The sequence below is a fragment of the Cygnus olor genome, chromosome 13, assembly GCF_009769625.2.
Source record: "Cygnus olor isolate bCygOlo1 chromosome 13, bCygOlo1.pri.v2, whole genome shotgun sequence".
NCBI classification, from domain to species: domain Eukaryota; kingdom Metazoa; phylum Chordata; class Aves; order Anseriformes; family Anatidae; genus Cygnus; species Cygnus olor.
The window spans coordinates 6,795,639-6,815,640 of record NC_049181.1 but is presented as its reverse complement, the minus strand read 5'-3'; the positions used below and the strand labels follow the sequence as shown (position 1 = coordinate 6,815,640).

General features: G+C 50.7%; 1 protein-coding gene and 1 long non-coding RNA gene across 2 annotated transcripts; one reads left to right on the top strand and one right to left on the bottom strand.

Annotated features, from left to right (window-relative positions):
- Positions 1-5,021: 5,021 nt before the first annotated feature.
- On the bottom strand, positions 5,022-18,346 carry LOC121077071. Its single transcript, XR_005823882.1, has 2 exons — positions 18,058-18,346; positions 5,022-6,168 (listed from the first exon to the last, which is right to left on the bottom strand). It is a non-coding gene; the product is annotated as an uncharacterized LOC121077071 (long non-coding RNA).
- Positions 5,200-19,782, top strand: F9 (coagulation factor IX). The gene is made up of 8 exons (XM_040571863.1): positions 5,200-5,486; positions 8,355-8,518; positions 8,852-8,876; positions 10,736-10,849; positions 12,636-12,764; positions 14,536-14,774; positions 16,206-16,323; positions 19,048-19,782. The coding sequence occupies exons 1-8, from the start codon at positions 5,420-5,422 to the stop codon at positions 19,593-19,595; spliced, it is 1,404 nt and encodes a 467-aa protein (XP_040427797.1). The 5' UTR covers positions 5,200-5,419; the 3' UTR covers positions 19,596-19,782.
- Positions 19,783-20,002: the final 220 nt, after the last annotated feature.

The window sequence follows — 20,002 nt, the reverse complement described above, 5'->3', positions numbered from 1 at the left end:
GGGCTTGGCTGCACTGGCTGAGATTCATTTCACCCCTTTTTTTTTTTTTAACTATTCAAAAATAAAGTCTGACATAGCGTAAGCTGTCAATAAAGGCTCATTTTCGAGCCAACAGAAAGGGAGAACTAGAGGGAAAGGAACCTCTCTCATCCAACAACAGGCATCAGAGCAAGGTGGGACGAATCCCATGAGTGCAGACGGAAACAAGCTCCCCCTGCTTGTCTGGATGCCATCGGCTGGAGTTATCCTCTCCCTGTTAGCAGGGTCCTGGTCCAGGAACATTTCTCTAGGACACCACATTACGGATACCATCAGCAGATGGGACCGGTGGGTGTACTGGAGGAATGAGAAACACCTTGCACAGATCTGTTTGAAAGATATCTCCAGAGCTCACATTCATGTCAGCAAGCCTGTGGCAGGATGAGCCTCTGTTCTACACGTGTGCCTAGCCTATTATAAGGTTCGAGTCATCTCATGCCAAGACAGCGGCAGGCCAGCTTTCAAACTTACATTTAATTTATTTCTTGGCCTGCACAACGTGTCGGAGCTTGGTGATCTAGCTGACCCATCAAAATCTGCAAGAGCTGCTTCCTCCTCAGAGCTCTCTGTCATTGCTTTATCCAGAGTTTGAAGTGGAGATGGTGAAGTCTAAATTTAGAATAACTTGAGCAGCACGGTACGTCGATCCGTGCTTGCATTCCATCTTCCAAAAAGACGATGACCAAACCAAATCCAAATTTCCTTTTAATCTTGCCTATTTTAAATCAAACTGAAAAGAAAGATATTAAAGCTGCTACTGTGAAACGTGCTTCTCCATGAATTAGTAATTGTTTTTATCTTCTACACTGGGATTTTTTTGCCTGTGTTGCTGTTTCTTACTGCCACTCAATGTGAGGAGCTTTTATTTGAATGAGACTGTTTCAAAGCACTTTTACACTCATGTAGAGTCAGGGACTTATTTATTTTCTGACAGTTATTTACTTCCAGTAAATATTTCACAGCCACAGGATCTCCCAGATGAAAGCAGAGTTTGCTCTGCGCTCCTGTTCAGCAGCCTAATTAAAAACCGGATAAAATGTGAGGGACGGAGCCTAAGTGCTGACTGCAATGGATGTGTCTGGAGGGAATTCAGCATGGGAACTCTGTTCCTTGGCACAAGCATTGGAGCCTCCACATAAAAGCAGAAGAAAAACGTCCAGCAGAGACCAAAAACCCTAAGATGGATAGGTGTGTAGTGGAGAGGCTTTCAGAAACCCTCCTGCTGCCAGAGAACAGTCAGTGCTGGTTGCCATCACCAAAGCCAGCCTCTTCCTTTTGCCTGAACGCCCCTCTCACAGCACATGCGAAGTCATGGGCAGCACCTCCCGGCGCCTGCAACCTCTCCAGCCCAGACCCGCTGCCCCGGGGACAAGGCTGCCATGCCCCACCTGCAAAAACTGAACGTCTCCGCTGGGTTTACAGAGGAGCCATGATAAATCCTTGCACTGGGGGCAGGGGTCTTTCCACAGGGCAAAATTACACTTCACTGTGCTTCTCACTTTGTATGACCAAAACTAATTAGAGAGCTCTACGTTGCCTCTAGCCATAAAACGACGACATTTTATTTTCAGTGGCTACAAAATGCGAGGTAATACCCTCACCTGGGGTAGATCACTAATGCCACTGACGTCCAAATACACCTTAGCATCTTCAGTGGCTGCAGGACATTTAGCACAACTGGTACTTTCTCCAGGACGTTAATCATTGCAACATAATGATAGGCACTGCAAAGGGCCTGACGGCTGTGCTGCCTCCGTGTTTGGATAACTTCCCACAATCATTGCTCTAGAAAAAGCCAGGGACTTCAAACTAATCAAATAAAGAAAGGAAGAAAATCAAGATCAAGCATTACTTTCACTGTTATTTCAGAAATAGCTTGTTTGCTGTTGGTTAAGGAAAGATTACTTACCATAGCCGTCTAGAGGGCAAAAGCAAATTGTAATTTGCTTAAGGTTTTGAGGGAGTATTTTTTGCTTAAAAGAGTGCATTTGGAGACAAGTGAGATCATGAACAATCCTTTAACAAGATCCTCAAGCCATCAAGCTGTTTAACATTATTGATCAGTGCAGCCAGAGCCCATTAAAAATAAAAATAAAAAAAAAAATCTATCAGATTAAAATGGAAATAGCTTTTTTGTTCTGACTCCTCATAAACTTCATTTCGCTGTGCAGCGGAAAGCTACTCTGGAAGACAGGCAGTCCCCAGGCCCGCGGTGGCGGCCCTGCTGGGAACGCGATGCCCTGCAGCCCTGCCGGCTCCTGCACCTCCCCGCGCTGCTGCACCGTCCGGCCCAGCGCACCGACCCCAAACCAAGCCCTACCAGTTTTGGGTAGGTAGTTCTTCAGGCCAGAAAGTTCACGCTGCCTTCCAAGAACTGTTTTGCCTCTTCCTCTCCGACTGTGGACACCTAAAAAGAACCCGATTTCCAACGAACAAGCCTACGAGACCCGAAAAAGAAGAGGGAGGCAGAAAAGCGAAGCGCTGTGCTACCTCAGCCACGCCAGCACCGTGGGCTCCCCGCAGCCCAGGCACTGCGGCAGGCGTTCCGGGGAGCTCGGCAGGTGCTGAACCGAAACGTCCCGGTGGGGACACGCTGGGCTAAGTGCATTTCTCATCAAAATACGCCACTCGGGAAGAGCTGAAATAGTTTAAACTCATGTCAGCTTTACCCGTATCAGACGGAGCTGTTTCTGTGTTCCTGACTCTGGTCACTTCCAATGCATGAGGAATCCAAGCTGAAAACCTGACATTTTTGATGCAGAAACAAACATTTTGATGCAGGTGCAACTTTGAAACAATCACACGCCCAGCAGCTACATTCATGGGAAGGTTCTGTTCCGACAAAAATCCAGGATATTTCAACCAAAAAGAGCCCAAGGCCTAACAACTCAGACTAGAAGGGACGTTTCCTAAGAGTTCATTGCCACAGAAAGCCTTTCAACAGGAAGGAGCACGACTTGGTTGTGCATTTTCAATAGGCTTCTTTTGAGAACACAGAACACCAAGTCAAAACAAACCCGGATAAGGCATTTAATTGATGTCATCCACCTAAACAACAAAGCTTTCATCTCCAAAGTGCTCATTGTGGCAATCACAGCTCTGGGGATTTTGTTTTCAAAATAAATAAGAACGAACACTTTGCTTTCTGTTTGGTGCCCCAGAAGTTGACAGCAGTAGTAGTAAACAATAGAAATTATTTGTATTAATAGCCGCGTTTATTCTAATGATGTTGGCATTTTCTGTGGAGATTAATTAGCAATAATGTTGCAAATACTATTACAAGTAAAATATGCACCATAAAACAAAAATAATTTGACTGACCCATGTTTTAAAGTAAAATATTTACCGTAATGAGATTCTAATTATCCTTTGTTATGGCAGGCCATTCTCTACACTCTTCTATATTGATAGGAGATGTATTGTTTCAGCATTTTAGCTCAATTTATTTTCTCACATTTGCATTTTCTTACGCACAGAAAATGAGAGATGATCATTACCTTCTTCGCTTTGCATTCAATTTACATCAATAGCACATTACCTCATGCAAACTCATTTATCTGCCACAGAAATTTGATAACAAAAGCTGCTGTCAGTGATGAATAAAGATCATTTCAAACGGAGCAAGAGGAAACAAGATGAATTATAGGTTTCAAGACCTTTTGTTTACTCAAGAAAAAGGAAAATAAAGGATTTTTTTTTCCATCTAGGCAGCACAGATCTCACGAGGTTGTAGCTCAAAATTCAGCATCTCACATTTACCTACAGCTGATCGGCCCTTTCTGCACACAGAAGTAACTCCAAATACCCACGCAACCATAAATGTCTCTCACATCTGCTGCACGAAGGAACGTTTTCAATTTTTTGGCCTGAGCGCCCAGGATTTACGTTTCGTAAGCTCAAACTCTCTAACAACTACCCAAGGGCCATTGTCTCCTCTTAGCAACTAATAGCTCTCCAGCCTGCGAGACGCAGGCGCATCCAACGCAGAACGCCCTCTGCTTCTCACCAAACGCAGCCAGCCTGTTTGCGAGCGCTTGCGGCGCTGTGAAACGCACTGTGGGATCCTCTCGCATCGACGATAGCGCAATATCCATCTTGCTTTGCTGGAAACTAGTGAGACCCGCCAGCTTCCCTCCTCTGGTCCTTCTGCTTTAATAAGCCGTCAGGGCGTGCTAGCCTCTCCGTGCTCTTCTTTTAACCGTGGTATTAGAGTGAATTCCACGCCAAAAGGCAACAGCACTGACACCGTGCCTCCGTCAGGCATGGTTGCAGTGATGGATTTCAGTTCCGAAATCCAGAAATCTGAAATTCACTCCCCAGAGTGGAACAAATGCCTTTGGCCTACCTTCCCTACAACTCCTCATGGAAGGAGAGAAGAGGAAAGGGGTGTGTGTGTTTATTTTGACCTGTCCAGAAGTGAATGCTTCATTTTCCTTATTTTTTTTTTTTTTTTTACAATGTTCAGTATTTTCCCGACAGAAATTCTTCACCTTGAAATAGCTCTGTACATTAAGTGAAAGTCAGAAGAAAGGAAGAAACAGTCTTTAAGGGACGTAAGTAACCCAACGTTAAATACAAATGGTTTCATACGGAAACCTTGTGTTTGGGCAGTTTGGATCAGGAGCAGCCTGTGAACCTCCTCTGGGTAACCCTGCAGCCAGAAGCCCGAGCACTCCCCCTGCTCCAGAGCCGGCATTTTATCCCATGGCAGCACTGTCCGAGCCACCAAGCAGCAGGTTCTTTCCTGTGGCCTCAAGTGCAGAAGTGGGGACACCTAGGAAACCCTACAGCGTTCCCAGAGTTTGCAGATGTGAGTACCGGACCGATGGTCTCTCCTCACCTCATCCAGGTTTTTAATCAGACAACCTGAGCAGACCTCGCTGTGCCGGCTGATGCAGCTCTGCTCCAAGGACAGCCGGTCCCTGAGAGGACGCATCTGTAGGGCTGCCTCCAAGTGAATCTGTGCTGGCTCTTTGGGAAAAGTGAACTCTGCTGAAGCCTCCGAAAACACTATAATGGATTTTATAGGCCCGGTAACGTCACCTGGATATGAGTGGGAAATGCAGCGCTTTGAAGAGGGTCACCGAGGCTGGGTTAATGTATTCTTGTGCCTTGCTCAGCCTCCAAACCAGCAGCAATATCCTACAGGGCAGAAGATGACCCCAAGGACTGCAGTTACCTAACAGGTTTCTTATACGTGGATGCGCCTCCTCAAATCTCATCCACGCTGCCATTTCAAGTGTCAGCAATGGCACATCTGGGGACCTTAAATTAAAGGGTTACCCAGCGTAAATAAACAAGAGCTTGCACTTTGGAACTATTGACCGAGTTCCACCACCTGAACAGTTTGTTAACGAGAGGTTTGGGCACTGGGAGGACGATGGCAAAAATCCCCCTCCTACTCTCCATTTGTCTTCTGGGAGCTTTTCTTGGTGCCGAAAGTACAGGTGGGTTCTTTTAAAAACCTAGGGAGTCTTTCACTTTTACTTGGGGGGGCTGGGGGGAGTTACAGGTTCGGGGTCAGTCTGTCACTTGACGCTGCAGCAACCTGCGCTGTCTCATGAGAGACAAGGGGTCAGAGGGACGGCAGCATTCGATATCTTCTCTATTTAAAGCTCTGACTCTTTCCTCAGGAATAAAATAACGGCTTTTATGCTGATTTTACAGTGTCGCAGGGATTAATTTTAAGAATGGGATTTTTCTTAAATTCGTACAGCATTTAAGCTTTCAGAGCTCGATTCAGCCATTCTGGAATACGTGCACGCACAGGCAAAAGGAAAAATGGGAAGCACGTCACTGGTGGAGTAACATCCACACCCTCTGTGTGCCGTTGCTTTGTCCCAGAATACAAACAAGCACTCGCATCCATAAAACAGCCATTGGGCTTGCCACTGTGAGAAACGTTTAAAGCCAAACCCAGCGTGAATTTAACAAAGACTGTAAGATGCAGCCAACACCGTAGACAAGATAGAGGAGTTGATGGATGTGGGCAATCGCACACAGTAATGCAGGCGGTCGCGCGATTTATCTGCGGCAGCAACGCTTCCAGCAGAGGCTGGTTTGCATCCAGTGCAAGTACTTGTCTGGTGCAAGGTCCTTCTTCTTTCATTAAAGCATTGCAAGTAACAGCTTAAAAAAAAAAAGTGAGCAGACTTTAAAGTATACCAGTACCGTCATCCGCCCAGGTGTATTTCCTGGAAAATACTACACTCGCGTGGCAGAGCAGGTCTCATCCCCAGCCCCTTGGCCCAGAGACCCATCTCACTCTCCCCAGCACCGGTTTAGAAGTTGCTAAGTCACACGTGAGCGTGTGCTTGGTGTGAGGATCGCTTCCAGCCAGGGCGCGTGCAATGCCCGTGACCCCCTGGGACCGGCCACCTTCGGTTCAAATCAAGTTTTGCTTGTCAAGCAGCACGTGGGATCAGTAAGATACCAAGAAAGCCTAGGGGGATCTGACGGAGGTAAAGCTGCATTCACTAAAATAAGTTCTCAGCATTAACTGGGTTAATTAGGGCAGATGCCTGGCACATCCCCCTGGGAAGAGCTGAAGGAGCGGGCCTCACGCAGCGGTACCGCACCGTGCTGGGCCGCCTGCAGCTGTGCCCACGCCCGGCTCCCCAGGTGCTAACCACCCAGAGAGCCCAGCAGAGCCACAGAACCAGGGCTGCTCTGTCCCTCTCACCCCAGGCTTTTCTGCCCAGCTCAGGTTGAGGCTCGCCTTGCAGGGAAAAGGGTTTCCTCCAGGGAAACTTCCTCCTTCCTTCATGTCCCACGCGTGAAACCCAGCACTTGCAGCTGGGGTCAGGTTTTTAGCAGACCACTCCACAGGGGCTGCAGTGTTTAAACCAAGCCCGGCTTCTTCAGAGGCCAGCGCTTTACCCATCAACATCTACTGCCAAACAATTAGATTAAGGTCAGGAGTTTAATGCACTCCCTTTTTTTTTTTTTTTTTAACTGAAAGCATGAGGAAGGCAGAGGTGCAAGCCTGCTTTACAATGATTAAAATCATTGCAAAAACAATTAGTACAGTCTCTGGCAAAGAAAGTGCTAGGAGAAGGGGAGGATTATACCATGGGTGACATGGCATAAATAATAGCAACCCCTCCTGGGCTCATGAGAATCCAATTAACCTCTGTGGCTTTGGAGAGGCTGGGATCTGGCCTCGATTGCGAGCAGAAGTTAGGCTTGAGCAGCAATGACCTATGCATGCCCAAAGCCCTTCCAGCACATGGCTCACAGACAAAGACCCATGTCCCAGGAGGCCACCACCAACTCCAAGTAGAGCTGCTCTGCCGTGCCATCTGGTGACAAAAAGGGACACGGCTGGGAGTGCTAAGGGAGGCAGGAGAGGCAAAGCAGTAGGCTCTTCTGGGCGATTCGTGTCTTTTCTGGAGCGGTGGTAGGGGGAAACAGTGCTCAGCAGGGGCTGGTGTCTCTGGGAGGTGGGACACAAGTTTACAGAGGTTCATAATTTGACAGGGAAATCCTCCAGTGGTTACAGACACAGAAACGCCTCCTCCAGCTTGGGGAGCGAGGCCGGTGCCAGCTGGGAGAACATTTGTGGTAGCACCATGATGGGACTTGACCAGGTGGCCACCACGGGGAGGCTGGGGGCCACCTGGACTTCCCCTCCGGACCCAGGGACAGCAGGTCGGAGTCAGTGGGGCACACACCTCCTCACCTGCATGACCCGGCTCCCTTCTGAAGTGAAGAGGGCTCGCGTCACCCTCTGGCCAGCACAGCCACAGGGACAGTGGTGCCAGGGCACTTGGGCAAGAGCGAGAAGCAGAGTGGGAAGCACGTGGCCCCAGGCTTTCAAGAGCCACAGCTGCTTGCGGAGGTAAATGGCCTTTTACAGCCAACACAGGCACAGAGAGTTAAAGTAGGATAATTTCTGTGTTCAAACAAGACCTCACTAAGCAGCAGCATGAAAAAACCTATTATTCTCCCCTCTTGAATAGCTTATTCCAGTCTGCGCATCTATGATAGGAAGTATTCACACCATCTGCTTCAGGGTATTTTAAGCACCAAACTTCAGTGCTCCTAACCACTCACTCGCCATCAGCCATTTCTGCCTATTGACTGCTTTGACTCCGCGTTCTCCAGATCCGATCCCCTGGATCGCAGTTAAGTCTGACACCAAAGAAACCTCAAGTAGATGACAGCACTCCTGAAACGTCCCTGGCCGTGGGGCAATGGGGGATGAACCCACGATAAGGGCTTGCTTTCTGGGAGAGCAGAGCCCTGACAGCCCATCCCAGCTGCATCGCATGGTGCACGCTCCTCTGCAGCCTGTATTTCTTTTCAAATTGCAGTCTTCATCGAGAACAAAGAGGCAAGCGCAGTTCTGCGCAGGCAAAGGCGAGCCAATTCAAACAGGCTGGAAGAGGTTATTTCTGGGAACCTGGAGAGAGAATGCATCGAAGAAAAATGCAGCTTTGAAGAAGCCCGAGAAGTATTTGAAAACACAGAGAAAACCGTGAGTATCGCTGCTGCAAAATGGCAACACCCTTTTCCCCCCAGCCCTCACTTGCATGAACAGTTCAGGCGAGGCACAGAGGGAGAAGGAGGAGCAAAGAGCAAGGGGGAAAGGTGCAGGAGCCAGGCGCAGCGTCCATCACCCCTTGATTCTCAGTCACGATCCATCTGTTGGGCTGGGGAAAAGCTTTAGAAGCTTGGTCACCACCAAGGCTACTGAAACAGTTGTTTTCCTTCAAGATTTTTGCTTTAGCTTTGGAGTCATCCCTTTACTACTTCAGCCCACAAATTAGCAGTTGAGGGAAATTTCTTTTTATTTTTTTTTTCTTTGCAGATGGAGTTTTGGAAAACTTACATTGGTAAGAGCTGCTTTCTTCATGTTCACATGCATAACATTCATCCCTCAGTGCATAAGTAGCAGGTGCTTATTGAAACAAAATGTGTTTCAGAATTCGGAAATTGTTTTATCACAGAATGGGTCAGAGTCACACACCCTAAATGCTGTAGCCACCCAGCCTGTGCCTGTCCCATTTGTATACAAATCGCAAGGAAAAAACAGGTTTACTTAACATTTTCTATGTCAAAGCAGGGTTTTTTGGAACAAACTGCCCAAACCTCACAGAACAAAACCAGTTCGCACAGAGCGCTGGATCCAATGAGCCCAGGTCACATTCTGGGCTTCCAGTTTCAGCTGTAGCGCAGCGTAGAACAAGACATCAGTAATTAACCCGCCCCTACCCCTCCAAGTAGTAAATGCTCTGTCCTCAAGCAGAGGTCTCCAGGTACGGCACAGCTTCATGCAAGCACAGTGTGAATCTTTGGAAATGCCAGATTAAAGCAGAGCCTCAACATGATCACAGCAAACAGTTGTTTGCAATTCACACCAACGGTCCCAAACCTTTACTTCTCCACCATTTTCCTTCTAGTATCTTTCCTCCCTTTCAACCTCGATCCCCCACGACTCCTTGGTCCCTTACGAGAAAGATTTCAATGACTACGAAAACCTCTGAAACAAATTTTAAGGACATTTTGGTAGATGAACTGCTTTGTAGACTGGCGAAGCGCCCAGAACATCTCACTATAAAGCCTTAAATAATTCAGATTAGTCAGTCCAGACTATAAAATAAATAAATAAATACATTGAATTTGCGTTTTAGGACTGTCCTCTGAAAAGCTAACCGATGAAACTCAATGCTGCATTTGTTTCCCTGTCACTGTAACCAATTAGCCCACCAAAAATAACGAACGCCATCTATTCCCGGTCCTTCAGAGCACCTGCCTTGCTGTTCAGCTTACAAACTGTTGCTCCCAACACGTGCGGCCCAGAGGAGCTCACCCGCTTCCACTTTGGGGTACCAAAGCCCGATCGTCCTCAGCAGGCAGCAACAGCAGCCGCCACCCAAACCTTATATGCAAACCCCGACATGCCTTAAGCAAGACAAAACCATCCTGTCCCTGTTTGCAAACTGCCTTCTGCGTTCCAACCTGTCCCTCAAGGCATCAGAAACAGCCACGCTTACTGGTGGGACACAAACGCATCAGGATGTTCCCCTTCCTCGCTGCTTTTGCGTCACCATTTCAGAGCACCTTCCCCTGTGTTTTACCGTTACTGATTTACTCTTTGAAAGCGTTGGAGCGCCAACTTTGCAATGCTGGGCATTTTTACTATAGCCTCAGTTACCCAACTGTAGGCAGCTGTGAAAATAAAAACCTGGACACAAAGAAAAATCTAGACCAGTTAGTAGTAAAATATTTAGAAAGAAAGAGCAATGACCTGGACTCACAGCTCTAATAAACTAAAGTCTCCAGACCCAACCTGCAGGGAAAGACTGGAGCGTCAAAACAATTCAGATTAGGAAATCCTAATCACTCTTGAGGAAGCAAGTCTTCCAGCGTAGCTGTCCAACCTAGCCAAGACACGAAATCCTGCTAAGATGTCACTTTAGGGAGATGAAACAAGCAGAATTAACCCATAGGAGACAGTGTATGTAATTGGGCCTGCTGTAAAGCACTGCTGCTGCTGTTACCCGCGCGCTGATGCTGGCTATCGTGCACTTGTGTGCCAGAATCTGACTTACTTTCCATTATGAAGATGGAAGGCACACAGCCTCCTGCTTGTCTTTAGCGGGAGGCTTGCGCGCAGCAAGGCTCCAGCACTTGGCTGGCACCGGCTGTGATGGACACTCACGTTTGTTAATTCTCCTGTCTTCTCGCCAAGATGGAGATCAGTGCGACCCCAATCCATGCAAAAATGGAGCTGTTTGCGAGGATGCCGTAAGTTCCTACGTGTGCTGGTGCCCGGCTGGGTATGAAGGCAGGAACTGTGAGATAGGTACGTATGGGGGGCTCGTCCCGTGATTGTTCTGCCCTTTTTGAAATCCCATCAAAAGCGGGCATAAAGATTTTCATCCTACTCGAGGGCTGGTTTGGACACACATTGCCTTGCTGTGAGACACTGTGTGAACGTGCAGATGTGGCCCACAGGCAGTGGGATAGCAGGGGGACACACCTTGGGATATAGGAACGGATGTGTCCCTCCTCTCCCATCCCCAGCAGAGCCCCAGCTCCACCTCCGCCGAGCCCCGCGATGCCTGCTCGTACGCAGGGCTCAGCAGAGACTCAGGCTCAAGGTCTGCTCAGCGCGCTGCAGCTGCCAGAGCACATGTTGACACAGACCTTCCTTTATCTCCCCAGCACAAGCCTTTCCAGGGCTGTTCATCAGCCAGGGACGACACACGCCCACTGAAAGCAAGAGTTTTACACCAGCCCTGGTGCGGCCCCCACGATTTCACTCCTCCTTCCCGTTCTCACACCAGGTGCTGAGGGGGTAGGACTAGCGCAACCTCCTCACAACGGCACTCTGCTAAATTCGTAATTATGATTATCACCAGCAACCTTGAGTCTACAGGCAAACAAAAGGCAAATATTTTCCTGATGGGTTGAGGAGTTTATGAAAACCAAACAGATGATAATTTAAGCAAGAGGGATATTCAGCTCTTATATTTATAATATAATCAGGGGCTGTGCAACTCACATAATGTGCTAGACTCACTGCACTAATAAAAGATTCCCTTTCTAGTTGTGCTTCTGCTCTGGCAAGAGAGGAGCGTACGTTAAAAAGAGCATTTCAAAGCTGCATCAAATTTAAATAGTCTCATTGCAGATTTCTCATGGAAGTGAGACAGGAGCAAAAATAGCACTAGAAGTGAGGCGTGAAAAGGATCTCAGTAAAAATAGTAAATGATGGCATTAAAATGGCTACAGGAAGGGAGGTGTCCTTGAGGAGGTAGGAGTGGAGTTAATCTGCTGTGAAGCTATTTGAAAACTCCCTGAGAATTAAAAGGGTACCTGCAGATTAGTGGATTTCCACTTCCAAGGGGTGGTGTTCCCATGACCGAGCGAGAGGTGGGATGGGAGAAGGCACACCCAACATGCTGGGACTCCCCCTGACCCTTGGGTTGCCCTACAAACCCTGGGAACCATTGCGTCAAAAGTCCTGCTGAAATGGGTCCTCCACGTCAGGCTGCAATGATTTGTAGGTCTGTCAGGAAGAGCACGTGGTTTTGCTTGAGGTTTTAAATTCGGAGATCAGCAATAATCCCGAGACAAAGCCTTCCTGGGGCTCAGGCTTCGCTCCCACTGGATATGCAGTGCTCTCCGCTGGCACCTGTGCCGCGGTTGGATTTCCGTAGGCAGGGGGGAGGAGGGGAACATGATGGTGGGGAAATCACATGGCTCGTAACCAAATATTTGCAGCAGTCCTTGGGGGTCAGGCTGCCAAATTTCAGGCAGCTCTGCAGGGCCGAGCAGCTCCAATCGCATCGGTCTGTCACGCAGGGATGGCTGGAGGTCAGAGGCTGTGCCGGGGCTGAGAGGCACCTCACGTAGGACCGTGGCCATTTCCTCATCCTGCCTTCTCAAAGAGGTGCCTGGCCCTCTGTCAATACGAACAGGGATGGGATTTGCAAAGAAGAAAATTCTCTTTGCGAACAAGCATCCATTTTGTATAGTCAAGACAACTGGAGCGAGCTATAGGCTGAGCCCAAAAGCCCAGGTACAACAACTCTGATCAGTCATATGTCAAAGAGCTTTCACATTTTCTTTTTAATTTCTTTCAGACTTCACTTGTGCAATTAAAAATGGAGGCTGCAAGCACTTTTGCAGGCATGACCCACCGCAGAAAGTCGTGTGCTCCTGCGCCGCTGGCTATAAACTTCAGGAAGACGGAAAGTCCTGCGAACCTGCAGGTTAAACTTTAAAGCGTTTTTAAGAGATTTGGGTTAAAGATTCCAAGGTCTTCTCCTGGATTTAGACACACGAATCTCACAGAAATGCTATATACAGTTGGAAACCAACCTTGTTCTCTTGCTTAGCAAACGTAAAGAGCCTGACGCTGCACTTTCGCAATGGCAGATGTGGGGTCACGCTGGGAAGATGTGATCCAAGCACCCTTTTTTTAGCCTAAGTGTATGGAGGAGGAGGCTAGGTGTCTGGGACTATTGCACACCAGGCAAATGCCCGTTTCAGAGGGCTGCTCACATGGGCACATCTCTCACTTGCAGCTATTCTATATTTCCAGATACGGATCAGTAACTTTCCGGAGACAGAAATACAGAGCTCAGCTTTACCAGTACATACGCTGGTGAGCGTTCAGGCCGCACTTCCTCCACCATCTTCCAACAGAAACTACTATTTAGTCAGTGACCCTGCACCCAGGATGCTCTGGGCTTTTTTAAAGCAACAGGCAACCTTTCTGCCTGAATATCCTCCTGGACGTCTCTCTGTTTTGTTGAGAGCTGTGCTGTGTCCCATAAATACTTGAGCCCAGCGGAGACGGGTGAAGCTTTTTGGTGGCGCTGCCCTCCCGTCAGCGTGGAGACGCACACGAAGGCCCTCAACAGGAATTGCGCTGTGTGGGTCACCTGTGGTGCTAAGGAGCAAAATGAAGGCAGCCAAAAGGGGTGGAGGAGAAATGCAGTACTCGAGGTTGCTAAGGAATAACTAGTTCTTGTCGTATTCCCCCCTGACTTTCAGGGATCAGACTCTCAGCCCGAGACACTTGCAATGCTTTCTGCTAATGGAGATTATTGAGAGCAAGGGCCTGTGTTGCCCCACTTCCAATGGACCAGAAAGTTTTACTTTTAGGAACAAGATCACCTTTCAGGTTAGGTAATTGCCCTTCCTGCAAACGCTTGGCTTTTGTTGGCTCTGAAACCCTCATTTCCTAGCCTAACTTCACGATAGTGCTTTCCCTCACTGAGCACTTATTTGAGCCCTACTCCTAAAGTGGACTGTTTAAGGAAATGCAAAATCTCTGTAGGCCACACTTACATCTGATTTTACACTAATGTTTGTTTGCACAGTGCTGTCAAAAGCTTTTCAGATGAAAGACAATGCCTGATGCTATTTACTATTTTGACTGCCACTATCAGCAGGGATTCGGCACACACTGCGTAGGAGAGAAATGGGAAGAGCTCATCTAAAATGAGCTTACAGATGAGGTCTTCATTAACAGGAAAATCTACAGCTTTAGCATGAGTATATTAATCTTTTCCTCACCTTGGTGCCAAGCAGGATTATCTGTACAATTGGCAGATATTATTTCCTGCCCTCTCCCAGCTGGACTTTTATTGTTCTGGAGTAACTTGCTGTAGAAATGTCAGCCAAACAGCCGGGCTGCCCAGCACAGCAAGCCTCCCGGGCACGCTCCTCAGCATCCTGCTAAATAAAGGCACAGCTGCACTATCCCATCCAACACGTCCCCTCTCTCAGAAGCTTCCTTCTTTTTAAAAGCTGTTCAGAACTCACGTCTAAGGCCCAAGAAGCCTTTATGCTTTTGCTACTCTTGCATATTGTCTGCACTGCTGCTCTGGGCCCTGGTCAGTTCATTTACACGCCTGCTCACCCCAAACAGGGTACTGGGAGCAGACAGCATCTGTCTCCTCGCCTGCTCCTTCAGTTGCTGTCACACTCAGTGTGATACACAACCAGGCATAACCATGTCCGCTTCTCTCCCAGTGCCATATCCCTGCGGGAGGATCACAGCTCCTGATGTGAAGAGAAAGCTCACCCGAACCATAAACACCTTCGAGCACTGGAACATCACCACCTATGATGAGGACGACACTCAGGATGAGGCTCTCAACATCACGGAAACCCCCACCACTGCCACCGCCAAGAAAATCATACCGATTAATAAGACGGACACCCGGGTGGTCGGGGGAACAGACAGCATGAAAGGCCAGGTGCCCTGGCAGGTACTGGCTGTTTCTGCCTCTCCCTCATAACCCCAGCAGTCGCTCTGTCTAGGCAGTTCTGAACTCAGGATCATCTTACTTCGACATACTCGAAACCTGTCTCTGAGGATAGTTTAGCAATAGATCTCAAGTCTAATAGGAATACAGCTTCTTTTTGTATGTGGTTTCATGCCACAGCAACAAAACTTGCATGGCTGAAGGCCTACCCTAGAAGTCAGAGTCAAAGCAGTTTCCTCTGGGGAACACAGCTTTGCAAGGAAAAACGCCGTTAGTTTTTCAGTGAAGCCTCACTGAACGGATGGGAAATACCATTTAAGTGCAATATTCTGATTCTGTTCTGTTGCAAACTCTGGCACAGACCGACAGTACTGACGGCAAAGAAAAGTGGCTTATGCAGGGAGGCCCATTTGTGCAGCTCAGCCAAGAGGAGAACCAGAAAGTTAAGTATAAGAAATCAGTCCCCGTAACAGAAGTCAACGTGCGTGCTAGCAGCCCACCAAGCCGGGCTAGCTGGCCGTGCTCACGGAGACCTTTACCTCACCGGGCACCCCCAGGACAGTTCTGCTTGCCCTTTTGTCAGCTGGCAGATGAAGCCTGCGGGGGATTCGGGTAGCGGGCAGCGGGCTGCCGCCTGCTCGCTGGGGCTGCCCGCAGGGCTGGGAGAAGGGTCTCGGGAGCTGTGCAAGGAGCAGCCCGGCAAGGACCCGCCCCGGGCCGCCCCCCCCAGGCCCCCCGCGGGCCTGGTGCCGGCAGCAGGGGTGCAGGCGCCGGGCGGTGCTGCCCTCCCGCGGCCCGCTGCTGCCGGCGCCCCGCCGGAGCTCGGAGCTCCAACAGCCGAGGCTGCCGACGGGTCAGGGCCTGGGGGGCACCAGGCAGCCTGCAGGGGACGAGCCGTGCCACGGGGAAGGGGCAAAAGGGGCGAAATGCAAGGGGAATCTGTCTTTTGGACACGGGCCGCCGAGGTGGCTGATCGATTTAATTAGAGAAGTTTCGGCGTAAGGGATGTCCTGGCCTGTGCCTTGTGTGTGCCCCAGGGGAGCTAGACGCTCATACGGTGTGGGTAGTTAGCCCCTCGCCCCCAGCTTCACCGGTCGCTAGGTATGGAAGCGAACAGATTTGGGAAACTCCGTGTTTTACGCTGAGGTGTGTGTTTGGGCCATCTGCCCCCCCAGCCTGGAGCAGGGAGAAGCAGAGCAGGGCACCAGCTCGTGTGCCGGCCAGCATCGGGCACCCCTGCGCAGCACCGAGGTGGGGGCACGGGGGCTCCTCGAGGAGCAGCGCCTGGCACGCAGTGAGGCGGCTGGGGCAGCACTGGCTCCGCACAGTTTAAACGCGGCCCACCCTACAGCCAGACCAACCCTGTGCATCTCCCTCTTCTTCCCCGCCGATTCGCATGAACCCCACAGCCGTGGTTTCCTTCTGCTCCCGCAGGTTCATCTGGTGGACAGCGAAGGCTTGGGCTTCTGTGGCGGGTCCATCGTCAACGAGAAATGGGTGGTGACAGCGGCACACTGCCTGCAGCCAGGGGACGAAGTTACGGCCGTGGCAGGTGAGCACCGCAGGCGGCACTGGGCCAGCATGGGCGAGGGACTGGCCTCAGCACCAGAGCCGCGGGCTGCTGGTCCATCTGGCAACAGCTCAGCCTGACTGCAGAGAGCCAGAGAGAAACTAAGGCTGCCTAGAAGCCCACTAGGCATCAGTGAAGATGCTGCTGCATCAGCCAGGGTGGTGTATTTTGGTCTCTGCTGCCCACATGGGACCTCAGCAGGGATTTCTGCTCTTCCTGGGGTCATGCTGAGTTTCCACTTGACTCTCAGAGAACAGCTTAGTGTGGATGGTGCAAGAGTGGCACTAGCAGCCTGACTAACTCCTTGCAAGGAGAAGATAACTGCTTTTGCTCTTAACTCTTTTAGAAGGAAATAGAATTATGGAATAAAGTAGAGAACCCAGGCTGGCATGTGGGCAAGCGTGCTTTTCCAGCAGGCTCTCTGGGGAGTTAGGCAGGGGCAGCATGACCAGACCGCACAGCAAGGAATGGTACAGCTTTGCTAAACAAATGTATCTTTGCTGGAAAAATGGTATTTCCCTGTGATTCTTGTACCCAGCTGCTACAGGCTGCCTGCTGATAATTCAGTGCAGGGCCTTGGCAAAGCGGTGCAGTGCCATGTTTCACAGCTGTGCCAGAACCATCTTCCCAAATTGTTTCTCCCCTCTGTGAATATCTAGTATAGGAGGCACACTGACAGGGTTGGTAATAGCTACAGGCAATGTTTGCAGGAGGTGGGGAAGCATCTCACTTTCTGTTTAAACACTATCAAATGTACTACCGATAAGAACGAGATTCTACCTGAGCCTTGAAACACTGAGTTCATATCTACATGAATCAACTTATCATGGGGCTCCATCTGCATCTGCTTCCACGCTGGCACAGCTGAGTTCTCGGCTGTGCCTGGTTGGCCTGCGGAGTTGCTCACCATGGGGCTGGGAACCCCCTGCCCCCGCACTGACAGGATGAGGCTCACAGCTTGCACACAGCTTGTTTTTGCTACTGACTTTCAGGCAGCTCTGCTTGAGAGCCCAGCACAAGCCCACAAACATGAGAAAGTACAAAATTCCCGATGCAACAAGAACCATCCCCCAGAAAAGTACGTTTCCGCTAGAGAGAGGTTTTGCTTTTGCAACATCTGCATGCAAACAACTTCCCCTTTCCAGCTTGCTCACGCACAGCACACCCCCCTCTGTTCAGGATCCGCTCCCAGCCAGCCCCCCTCGCACTACCTGCACACTGCTCTGCAGCACAGCGGGGTCTCCAAGGCAAGGTTTGGGGCAGGCAGCAAATCAAGAAAGCAAAACACAATTCTGCAGGGCTTGTTGAATTTGTGTTCACACAATATATGGGTAACATCTGAATCCTTCACCTCCATTCATGCTAGGTGTTCAGCTTTGTTTGTAGCATCCTGGGAGGCCCAAAAAACAATAGCAGGGGGTGGAAGAAGCATTCCTGTCCCTTGTCCTTCTTTGTCTCTACACTGTCATAACTGAAGCATATTTCCAGGTCCCCAGCAATAGTAAGCAGCTGTAGCACACACACAAAAAAACAAACCTCTCAAACTCTCCCCCACTTCTGTCTTGCACTTACACTGTAGAAACACAGCCCGCAAGGAAGCTGACATTCACACTTTGCTGAAAAAAAACCCCTTCACAGAGCACAGCAGCAGCACCAGCCGCCAAAACCGCCTTTGCCAAGCGACAGCCTCCCCGTGAACACAGAAAGCTGCCTCACCTCTCTCGGCAGGGTCCTCGCTGCTCCTCGCAGGCAGACGCAGCAGACACAGGACACAGCCAGGGCCAGGGGCGCTGCAGATATTGTTTAGAGGAGATCGTATATTCTGGAGATTACAGCAAAGCGTGTGGAAATACTGCGGCGGGGGTTAAACGCACCCTGCGCCTCTTGGGCTGCAGGAGAAGCCATCCTGCTCGCAGCCCTCGGCATCACCAGGTCGTGGGCAAGGCAGGGACTCAGCTCCAGGCAGAGCCCAGCCGCCAGCCAGAGCCCCCAGAGCTTCCCTCTCCCTCTACCTGTTGTCACAGGGGCTGGGAAGGGACGCGATCAGCTGCTGGCAACTCAATCACGGGAGCCTGAGGCGGCGGCACCCTGCAACCGCCGGCAGCTGAGCCTCGGGCGGCAGCAGGGACGCAGGGCACCTGTGGGGGGCATTTGGGGCTGGCTGCTGATGCCATCCCTGCGCCCTGTGCTGCCCTGCCATGGTGCGGGGTGCTCCGTGGGTTTGGAAAAGGGAAGATCAGGTTCCTTTCCGCTAATCAGTGATGCTTTTAAACACGGACTTTTAATTCTGGAGGCTTTCCCCTTGGATGCCAGGGCAACGCCTGCCTTGCACCCCTGTGAAAGTGCTAAATCCCGAGAACAGCCACGCTGCTACAAACCTCAGCAAAAGCCCCCAGCCCGCCTGTACTGTGAGGTGCTGTGGGTCTCGCAGCCGCGGTTGCTGCCACGTGCAGAGGGGATTTGGTGCTCGCTCAGCTGCTGCGTGTCCAGTGCCACGTCCAGCGGCTGTGGGGACCCAGCAGGTGCTGCTCCGTGAGGGCCCCCAGGACTAGGGTGTGCAGAGCTCATCCCCCCTGCGCTAGGCTGGGGTGCTGTTGTATCGCAACGGCACTGTCACAACGTCAGCCTGGCCAGGGCCTGCACGCGTCCTGCAGCACCCTCACACTACACACTGGGGGACCAGCCCAAGCCCGTTTTCCTCCGCAGGTGAATACAACACGAACGAGGACGACAACACCGAGCAGTGGCGTAAGGTGGTGAAAATTCTTCCCCACCCCACGTACAACGCCTCTGTCAACAAGCACCACAACGACATCGCCCTGCTGGAGCTGGACCAGCCCCTCACCTTCAACAGCTACGTCACCCCCATCTGCATCGGCAGCCGGGAGTTCACCAACACGCTGCTGAAGCACGGGCAGGGCACGGTGAGCGGCTGGGGCAGCACCTTCTACCGCGGCAGGCCCGCCGTCGTCCTCCAGGTCCTCACGGTGCCCTTCGTTGACCGGCTGACCTGCCTGAAGAGCACCTCCACCTCCATCCAGCAGAACATGTTCTGCGCGGGCTTCTCGGCCGGCGGCAGGGACACCTGCGGGGGGGACAGCGGGGGCCCCCACGCCACCGAGATCGAGGGCACCTGGTTTCTGACGGGGGTCACCAGCTGGGGCGAGGAGTGCGCCAAGCCGGGCAAATACGGCATCTACACCAAGGTCTCCAAGTACGTGAAGTGGATAAAGGAAAACACGAGGCTTACCTAACCAGGGCGACGTTCCTGGTGGATGGACTGGTTAGGTGGAGACCGCAGCCATCGCTGCCTGTTTTTCAGAAATCGTTGCGTTTTAATAATCATTTCTAAATGAACTAATTTCTGCTCTTCAAAGGCAACAGTTAAGAGAACTCAGTGTAAATGTGGTAACAGGGAAATAAAAAGCCTTTTTAATCACCCGTGACTGCATTCCTGAACACACCGACGCTGCTGAGGTCAGGTAGATCCCCAAGCCCTGCATGCCCACAGCTGACACACAGCCCGGGGCTGCAGCACCGGCACCAAGCCCACCTCTCCCCTCCCACATCCCTCACCCCTAAAGGGGCTGTCAGTGCCTGCCGGTGCCCCCCATGGTCCCAGCGCAGCCAGTACCCGGGACGGGACGCAGGGCAGGCCGGT

Excerpts from the sequence above, each read along its gene's own strand:
- F9 (XM_040571863.1), top strand. The coding sequence starts at position 5,420 with ATGGCAAAAATCCCCCTCCTACTCTCCATTTGTCTTCTGGGAGCTTTT. Across the intron at positions 12,765-14,535 it reads AAAGTCCTGCGAACCTGCAG|TGCCATATCCCTGCGGGAGG; the intron begins GTTAAACTTTAA and ends CTTCTCTCCCAG. Across the intron at positions 14,775-16,205 it reads AAGGCCAGGTGCCCTGGCAG|GTTCATCTGGTGGACAGCGA; the intron begins GTACTGGCTGTT and ends CTGCTCCCGCAG.